The 9113-nt window shown below is 34.9% G+C and overlaps 2 protein-coding genes and 1 non-coding gene across 6 annotated transcripts; 2 read left to right on the top strand and 1 right to left on the bottom strand.

Annotated features, from left to right (window-relative positions):
- On the top strand, positions 57-2703 carry LOC107637553. 4 transcript variants are annotated; one of them, XM_016340957.2, is made up of 5 exons: positions 57-920; positions 1100-1584; positions 1672-1842; positions 2028-2214; positions 2325-2703. In XM_016340957.2, exons 2-4 carry the CDS (start codon positions 1248-1250, stop codon positions 2180-2182), a joined length of 663 nt encoding a protein of 220 aa, XP_016196443.1. In that variant the 5' UTR covers positions 57-920; positions 1100-1247; the 3' UTR covers positions 2183-2214; positions 2325-2703. The 4 variants fall into 4 exon arrangements, with proteins under 4 accessions (XP_016196443.1, XP_020976292.1, XP_016196442.1 ...); XM_021120633.1 differs by having other exon boundaries at positions 67-920; positions 1663-1842; positions 2332-2703; XM_016340956.2 differs by having other exon boundaries at positions 70-920; positions 1220-1584; positions 1663-1842.
- Positions 3756-3829, top strand: TRNAT-AGU. Its single transcript has one exon. It is a non-coding gene; the product is annotated as a tRNA-Thr (tRNA).
- Positions 5489-9113, bottom strand: LOC107638706 (thymidine kinase a; the record flags this gene model as incomplete). The annotated part of the gene is given in 4 exon segments (XM_016342068.2): positions 5489-6078; positions 6208-6329; positions 6444-6588; positions 8856-9113. Coding segments are annotated over 4 exon segments (787 nt in total), but the record flags the coding sequence as incomplete, so codon positions are not given.

The following is a 9113-nucleotide window of genomic DNA, read 5'->3' as shown; positions in this document are numbered from 1 at the left end:
CCCTGGGTCCGATTTGTGATGGAGATGAATTTTTTTTTTTAATTTACAGGAAATAGGAGAGTCCGACTGTCCGAGTTCCCATCCGCAAGTCGCAGCACAGCTGGGTAAAGTTCCCCTCCTCTCCATATCCGCGTCCTACATTAACGTTGTCTTCATAATAAAATTAATTTGCCTGTTAAGAGTTGTGTTGGGAGAAAAAAATATAAAAATAAACATTATAAATAAAAAAAATTAAAGAAATCAAAATAAAATTTACTGAAACTACCTACTAAAACAGTAAATTTTTTATTTTGGAAAAACAATGAACTCCAAACACCATTCCATAACAACCTTTTGACAAGAAAAAAGAAATGTTAAATAAAAGAAAATTTCTTCGTTACCTTTGTAATAAATTTTCAGCCACAAATAATACAAGATATTAACTCCAAAACAGTTAGACACTACTACTTGATATAACCCTTAAAAATAAAGAGAGAGATCGTTAAAAGAATTGGTATGGAGTAACGTAAAAGTTGGTGTTATTCTATGCTTGTGATGGAAAAAAGAATTAACTAATACAATTTCATTGGACGACAGAAAATAAAATAAAATTGAAAATATATTCAATTCAGTTACAACATAGTAGAGCATGTTAGATGTTATGTAATAATGTTTTAAGAGAGACCAAAATGGTCAAGTGTCAATGATGGAAGGAACGGTTATTATGGGATGTAGAAGCCACGAAACTTGTCATGCAGATCTCAATTTGGAAATGAAAACAATAAAAAAACAGTTATTTACTCATACAAAATTAATAATATTAAATTATTAATAATACTACCATTTATTTTCTGATCATGTAAAATGTAAATTCTCCTTTTTCACGTACACACGCAAATTGCTCCTCTGCCTCCTCCACTATTCAAAATCTGCACTCTCAGGTAACAACAATCTCTTCCATTCCCCCAACCTTCAAATTCTTATCTGTTTCTGTTAATGAAATCTTCTTGTTAATTTGGATTCTGTCTTCCTAGAAACAGAAATTATTAGGCTCTTTTTTATGTTAATGATGCCATTTATATGAATTTGATATTGATTCAATTTTTTTTGGTGTAATCAGGGAGAAAGAAACATCACTGTCAGTGTTGTGTGTGTGTGTGTGTGTGTGTGTGTGTGTGTGTATATATATATATAGAGAGAGAGATATTGAGAAAAAGAATCCTAATTTGTTGAGGATCAGGTTAAATTTTGTTGGAGTGTGAGTGTGCATGGAAGAGTTTGGAGAGGGAGATGTTTTGAGGAGGATGCAGAGAGAGCAAGAGAGGGAGAGGAGGAGAATTCGCGACCGCGAGAGGAGGCAGGCCATGACTCAGGAACAAAGGGAGCGCCACCTGGCCAGGAGGCGCCGGAACTACCAGCTGAGGAGGCAGAGGGCAGCAAATAACAATGCTGCCGGATTCATTCCTCTCCCTCAACCACCGCAGCCGCAGCCGTTTCTAGAATCAAGTGCTGGTGAAGCCAGTACTAGTGATGAGCTTCAAGGTGTCACCACTCCATTAGACCATACTGCCCTCTCTCATCATGGCATTGCTCTCCCTCACCAAGGTTTGTTTTCTCTCATGTACTAGTTGTTACATTTTTGAATATGTATAGTTTGTGTGTTCTAATGCTACAATTCAATAGGATCATCAGTTCATATGGAAAATCTAGCATATAAACCAGCCAATTCAGCAAGATTTCGGCTAAATCATATTAAGCGCCTCGCGCGAAGCCTGACATCTTCAATTGGTGACCCAGCAGCTGCTACTCAACAGGTTCCAGCTGAATTGATAACAAAGGAAGATCTATCAACTGCTGATTGTGGTAAATTATTATTGTTGTTATCTGGAGTTGTGTTGTTTCTGCATTCATAGTGTTTGACGTTATGCCTATTCATATATACACACAACATTTTTTCTATTATTTGCATCTAGTTTGAGAAAAACCATAGCTAGCTAGCTTGGAACCTTTAATTGTTAGTTTGAATCATTGAGATGAACAAATTTCAGGTGGCGCGCAGAAATCTCTGCGTTTGAATTGTGTCAAGCGCCTTGCGAGATCAATAAATTGTGTTCCCAAAGAAATTGAATCTCAGAAAAACCATACTTCTGCACAAGAAGGGATTCAATTACTTGGTAATGAGAGCTCTATAGCCTCTAGCTAACAACTTTATGAAATCAAATGGTTCACTCAAAGGTACATTACAAAAAGTTGTATATACATTATTGCAATTGATATAAGTAACCTTTACTTGCTGTATTGAACACACTTTAAGGCTCTGCTAAAATAATTGTGTATGTCATTAGCTTTCAGGTAAACTTGGAAGATTGTAGAAACTGCTTTTTAGGTTTATGTCATATACACAGAGGAAAAAGAAGAAAAGGCATATACTTGAAGGGTTTGGCTGCAGTATGGTGTATAATGAACTGTGATAGTCAACACCAACTTCACAAATAGAGATCCTTTTCAGCATTCTTTCATTTGTATTTTGCAGCTACCATTGTAGATGATGATAGATATTTTTAGACTCAGCTTTCTTTTCTTCTTTACTAGCATATTAGACCAATATACTTTGGATAGCATTTTGATCTCCATCAGAATATTTCTTTATTTATCATCAACAAATTTGAGAATTGAGATTTGTTCTTACATATTAGATCAATATAAACTTGCCTAGTTGAGCCACCTTTTCATATTGTAGCATGAATTCTCACTTCTCAGCACATAATTGTAGTTGTAAAAGAAAATAATTTGGTAATTGTGTGATGGACTAAGAAAAGTAATTAAGAACAAACATGCATGAATGAACATGTACACAAGAGACTAGGTTCAGCTTGCCTTTCTCAGCTATGAACTTTATTCCAGGTGAAGAGAATGACTTCAGCTGAAAGTAAAATAATTAAAGATTTGGTCCCTTGAGAATCTATTTTATTAATTTATTTTTTAAAAGATATACTTGATATCAATTTTTTAAAAGAAAGACAATAATAATATTTGAACAGTTTTGACAAGAAAAAAGCTTCTATTTCACTAAAAATAAATCTTTTTTTATAAGGATATTTAAAAAGAATAGTGTATATTAACTTTAGTAAGAAAGTTTTCATTAGTTGGTAAATTTTGAACTTACATCCTTATATAGAATGAGACAAATCTCATTATCTTTGGTTAACATCCAATCATTTAATCTTATGATTTGGCCAACTCTATTCTAAAATATTCCTTCGTCCAAACATAATATATAACACATTACCTCAAAAATAATACTTAACCACAAATATTAAAAACACAAATTTAATACACATAAATGTATATAAACAAAAGTTATTTACATTTAGGACCCATTTAAAAAGCTTTAAAAGTAATTTTTCTGAGCTTTGAAATTATGAAAAATAATAGTATTAATGTCTGATATAATTTTCAAAACCAAATTGCAACTTTCTAAGAAACTATTTAGGAGCTTATAGAGAAGTTAAAAAAAATGACTTCTCTCATAATAAATTTTTTTTATCATATTTTTTTTTAAAATAAACACTTTTAGAATTAAAAACCCAAATACAAAATAGCTTATTTATAAGCTACTTCTAATAGTTATTTATTATTTAAATTATTTTTTTAAAAAATGAGCTTAATTAGACTTTATTCTATGATTTTATCCAATAACTTTTTCAGTTGTTTGGATATTACTGAGTTCTTTGTCAGAATTAAAATATTTATCTGTGATTATTATAGCCATCAAAGCTTTCATAGCTCAGTTGGTTAGAGCACCCGTTTAGTAAGCGGGAGGTCTTGAGTTCGACTCTCAATGAAAGCATTTTATGGTTTTTGGTCCCTCCCAAGTTCCATGCTACAATTGTTCTTGATGTGTTGTTCCGTTTTGTCTTTTATGCCATTATTCTTAAAGTAATTAGCCAATGGTGTTAATTAGTTACCAAAAATACCATCTTTGAGGACTGAATGACTTTATTATTGTTGTTTTATGCCCTGCTCTTATTCTTTAATTCTGAGGCTTTATTCTGCCTACTTTTCCTTTTGGGCGGTTGCTTGATGCTCTTTTTCGATGTCCATGTTGTAAAGTTGGCTCATGATTTTGAAAGCTTTGAGCTTTTCAATATTTTAACTTGTTTATTAGCTCTTAACCTTGTTGGGGTGTGCAAATTTGACTGTGCTTGCACAATGGTCCTTCCAAATCCAATTGGTTGAGTTCTTAGATAATGTTTGTCTTATATTCCTTATCATTGCACTCATCATGTTTCTAGTTGCTGAATTTGCTTTTCTTTTATGGAAAATGAGGTGGAAAGAAGAACTTTATTTGGAGGATGCATAGATTCGTGTTTAGAGTTTAGATGCCAGTTTGCTTTAAGTACAGTTGCTCAATCTTTTTACTTGTCATTACTCATTCCCAATCAAAGCATCTTTGTGTAACTCATATAATTCTACGTAGAATCAGTTTTACAAAAGCATACTAAAATATGAAAATTCACGTGCATTTATTTTCATATAAAGTTTATAGCTAAGAATTGTTAGATAATTTGACAAGTTTAACTAAATTTTTATTTACTGATTCTCAACTATTAATTTCACATGAAGATAACTGTTTGTGAGTTTCTACCTTAAAAATATACCAAGTTTTATATGACTTTGTTCCTTCTGTTATGGGATTTATTTATTTTTGAAGCTTCTCTTTTCTTTTTTCTTGTGAATTGATATGCTATGCTATGCTTGTATTGCAGGTTGTCAGTGCACATGCCTCACATAGATGCAGATGCTAATCCATATAAGCATCAATTGTTGGTAGATAGTTAATGATTGGAAGGATGCTAATATGAATTGTATTATATTACAATACTTAAAAGAAATGAGACCTTTCAGCTTTAGTTGATGGTGACTCATCATTAATTTATATATTTATTGTTTTAATCATGTTTTCCTTTAACTATTAAATAGATTACAAAACAATAATTATTAAAATATGTAAGTAGTGAATGTTGTCATTAATTAAAGTTTAGAATGCCACTCTCTGGAGTATGCAATAGATTCTGAAGTGAAGTTGCAGCAGTTCTCAACTGCTATTTTCGTTGACTCGAGTACTTTTTTTCATTTTGAGTTTATCAATGTTTGCTAATCATCACAATAAAGGTAGATAGAAATTGAGGGGCAATTTGTTGAAATGGTAATGACTAGGTTGGTAAGAATTTCTCATAATGCAGCAGTAGGTTCTATCATTAGTCAGAATTGAAGTAGATCAAGCTTCAAGCATATTATCTACATGGTATTCTAAGAGAAAGCAATAGTTTCTCAACCGGATTTGTAATCTCTACTAAGACACCTGCATGTAAACATTACATATAGTTTGTTTCTACTTTTTGTGTATTAGTAATGTTGAAGGTTAGTTGATAGGGATTGCATTGTATCTAAGCGTTTGGTTGCATATCACATGCTAATGGAAATGAATGTGGATAAATATAAAAAGTAAGTTCTTGTAACATAATCACGGATTAGCATCATTAAACCATTGAGAATTTTTATCTTCTATAATACATAATCACTTTGTTGATGATTAAATTCAGACCAACTAATCAACAATCATATAATCATCATCACAATCTAATACAGAAATAGTTTCATCTTAAAGAACAGTCACAATGTTCAAACCCTTACCCTACTCCTTCCTTCTCTTCTCTGAAGTTCTTTAAATTCAGGTCCATCAAAATGAAGGCTATACACTACATGCTGGTTGAGGAAAAGATCCCATGTACTAGTGGCAGAAAATGGACATTCAGCTGCCAAGGAATTTGGACCTACTTATGTATATGGGAGGGACATTCAACCTTGTGAGATTCCAGAACAAATCTTGCTGCTTCTACAGCTACCTGTCCATTGACATAGTGATGCCGGCAAACCGGCATGTAGACATCCCCTCCACCAATCAACTCGACCTGTTTCTCCTGTGTCTTCCTCAGGGTAAAGAATGCACGCTTTCCACAGATTTCACATAGAGCAGTTAGTTTAGTTACAGTATCAGCAAGGGGTATTATATCAAGGACAGAACCAAAGCTCCTCCTGCCAATAAATATGTAGACACACAATTAGCATGTACTTCTTGGTACTATAACTTCCAACCATAGCAACCTTGATCCTTATCTTAAAAGGATAGGAACATTTGAAATTAGAAATTCTAAGTAATAATACCTCAAATAGTTACCATCAAGTCCTGCAACTATCACTGTTTTGCCATCATGATCAGCAGCTTCACGGCAGAAGTCATACAGGTCTTCAAAGAATTGAGCTTCATCAATACCGATCACATCCAACTGTCATTAACTATTATTTGTTAGGATAAAAAAAAAAACCAAACCCTAACATTCAAGCAGTAAACTGGTATCAGGTAAGCCGATAAGAAGCCTTAGATGGTAAAAGTATGATACCTTCTCGTAAGCCTCAATTCCAAACTTCTGCTTGAATGATGATAAGTTAGTTAGGGCCCAACATGGTAATTTTGCACCATCATGTGTAACAATTGAATCCAATCCATATCTTGTATCCTTGCTTGATTTAATTATTGCCACATTTCTGCGAAAGAGGATGGTTTATTAATACTTAGAATCTGCAGAAAAATACATCATCATAAACTCCACATAGATGCAGGTACCCCCAAAATTCTGTACTCATTATGCAAGATTGTCAGCACTACAAGGCACAATTGGGGTCTATAAAATTGAATGTTATCAAATAGAATCTACCTAGTCTTCAACTCATCATGTTCATATAAAAATCAGGATTCTCACAATGCAATGCCTTGAAAATCCTTGTAGAAGATAAAGGAATTAATCTGGGAACTTTCATCATGGGTGATAACCAAAAGGCAAAATCAGACAGCATTCCTGGGAACTCACTTCCAATATGAAAATATTCCAGTAAATGCTTCAACTGACTCGGTAATGGCATCAGGTGAGGCACAATGCTTGCTTAATAGCATGGAAAAGGAACCAGAATTTGAAGACTGAACCAGTCAACCAGCTAGTAAAAACAGAACATATGTCTGCTATGTATGCTTCCAAGAGATCACAGTGATCCAAAGGAACATAGATCGGCAAATGCATAAAACCAAAGCAACATTATTTCCATGCTGCTACAGAATATATGGCCATTTGTTTCACTTCCACTTCAAATCCAGAACCTGCAATTAGGCAGCTTTGTTTGCAAGACAAAGCATCGTTTAAATGCCAACATCATGATGTCCATTTCCATCGAGGCAAATCCAAATTATATCCAATGTTTCATTGCATAATGTATGAGTATATCAGTTTCCACTTGAGTCAGGAATATAACCAGCATCCTTTAAGATACAGGTGATCTCTCTAATTACCTGATAAATCTCATCAGCTTGTTGATGAGATTTATCACCTTTAAAGAAGAAATAAACCTCACTTTGTACCTCAATCCTGCTATAACCAGGCTCCTTCATAATCCCTGATTCTCTCATTGTAGCCCTAACTTCCTCAACATTTTCCCACAAGCCAGAAGAGGCATAAGCATTTGACAAGACAGTATACTTTCCAGCATTTACCCGTTCAAATTCAAAAAACTTCTTTGATGCAATATTCAATAATTCTACATCACCATGAATCTTACAGGCCCCAAGCAAGGCACCCCATACAACTGAATGCTCTTTACAAGGAGACTTCAGAACAAAATCATAAGCCTCTCTTAATTTCCCAGCACGCCCTAAGAGGTCGACAATTGCCGCATAATGTTTTCCTTGTGGCATAATTCCATAATCTCTTATCATTGATTGAAAATATTTATGCCCTTCATCAATTAAACCACCATGGCTACAAGCAACCAAAACTGCAAGAAATGTAACATAATTGGGTCTGAAGCCTTCAGATAGCATTCTCTGAAAAGAATCTAAAACTTCCATTACCCTTCCATGCTGACCATATCCAGATATCAGAGTACTCCAAGTAATTGTATTTCTACTCAAACATTTCTCGAATAGCAACCGCCCGTCACAGATACAACTGCATTTAAAATACATGTCTATCAATGCACTGTTGATCACTACATTTTCTGTAATTTGAGACTTGATCATGACAGCATGAGCTTGCTTCCCAGGTTCCAATGCTGCCAGAGTTGCACAGGCTCTGAACACCGATGCAAAGGTATACTGATCTGGTCTCAAACCAGCCTGTCTCATCCCACAGAAAAACTCCAATCCAACTTCTTCAAGGCCTTTCTGAACATATCCAGCCACCATTGCATTCCATGGAATTAATCCTTTGTCAGCCAAATTATCAAACAAGAAGCTTGCAGTTTCTAGATATCCTGATTTTGCATACAATATCAGCAATTTGGTCTTCAAATATTCGTTGGGAACAAATCCAACAACGATCATTTGTGCGTGTATTCTTCTGCCTCTCTCATACTGTTTCCAGAAAATACATTCCTGAAGCAACAGAGAATAAGTCCTTTGCTGCACCGGCAACCCTGTTCGGCACAACAGCCCAACTGCCTCAGCCAATCTCCCAGATACACATAAACCTTTTAAAACATTATCCAAGTAAGGGTCGGTTCGGCGTGGCTTGACCTGAAAGCTGAGAATACCTGAGCTGTGACTATCACAACCATGGCATTCGAAAGCATAACTAGTCTTGTTTCCATTCAGAACCAAGTCACAAACTCAACACATAATGCTTTGGCACTACCACAACTAGAATTTACTATTTTTTTTCACATTTTTCTATCTAAAAGCCTAAACTAAGTTGAAAATGAAATAAATTTCGGATACCGTTGGTTTAAACAAAGAAAGTTAAGGAGAGAATAGAAAGAGAGTTTACTTGCTGTTGGCAGATTCTGACTGAATCCGACGGAGGAGAGTGGTGGTTTTGCCGGCGAACATGGGGCCCACTATGACGTGGATTTCACCGGACGGGGGGCGAGTGGGTTCCGTTTGCAAGGTCCGATTTTGAGCTCTGGAAAGGAAGGAATTAGATGAGAAAGGTGTTGCCTTGAGGCTTGGGAATGGAAGCTGTTGCGAGTTTTTGCGGAAGATGGAGTCATGGGGGCGTGAGAAGAGAGAGAAAGGAGAGGTTTTG

This window comes from Arachis ipaensis, chromosome B04, assembly GCF_000816755.2.
Source record: "Arachis ipaensis cultivar K30076 chromosome B04, Araip1.1, whole genome shotgun sequence".
NCBI classification, from domain to species: Eukaryota; Viridiplantae; Streptophyta; class Magnoliopsida; order Fabales; family Fabaceae; genus Arachis; species Arachis ipaensis.
This window is presented reverse-complemented; position numbering and strand designations above follow the sequence as displayed.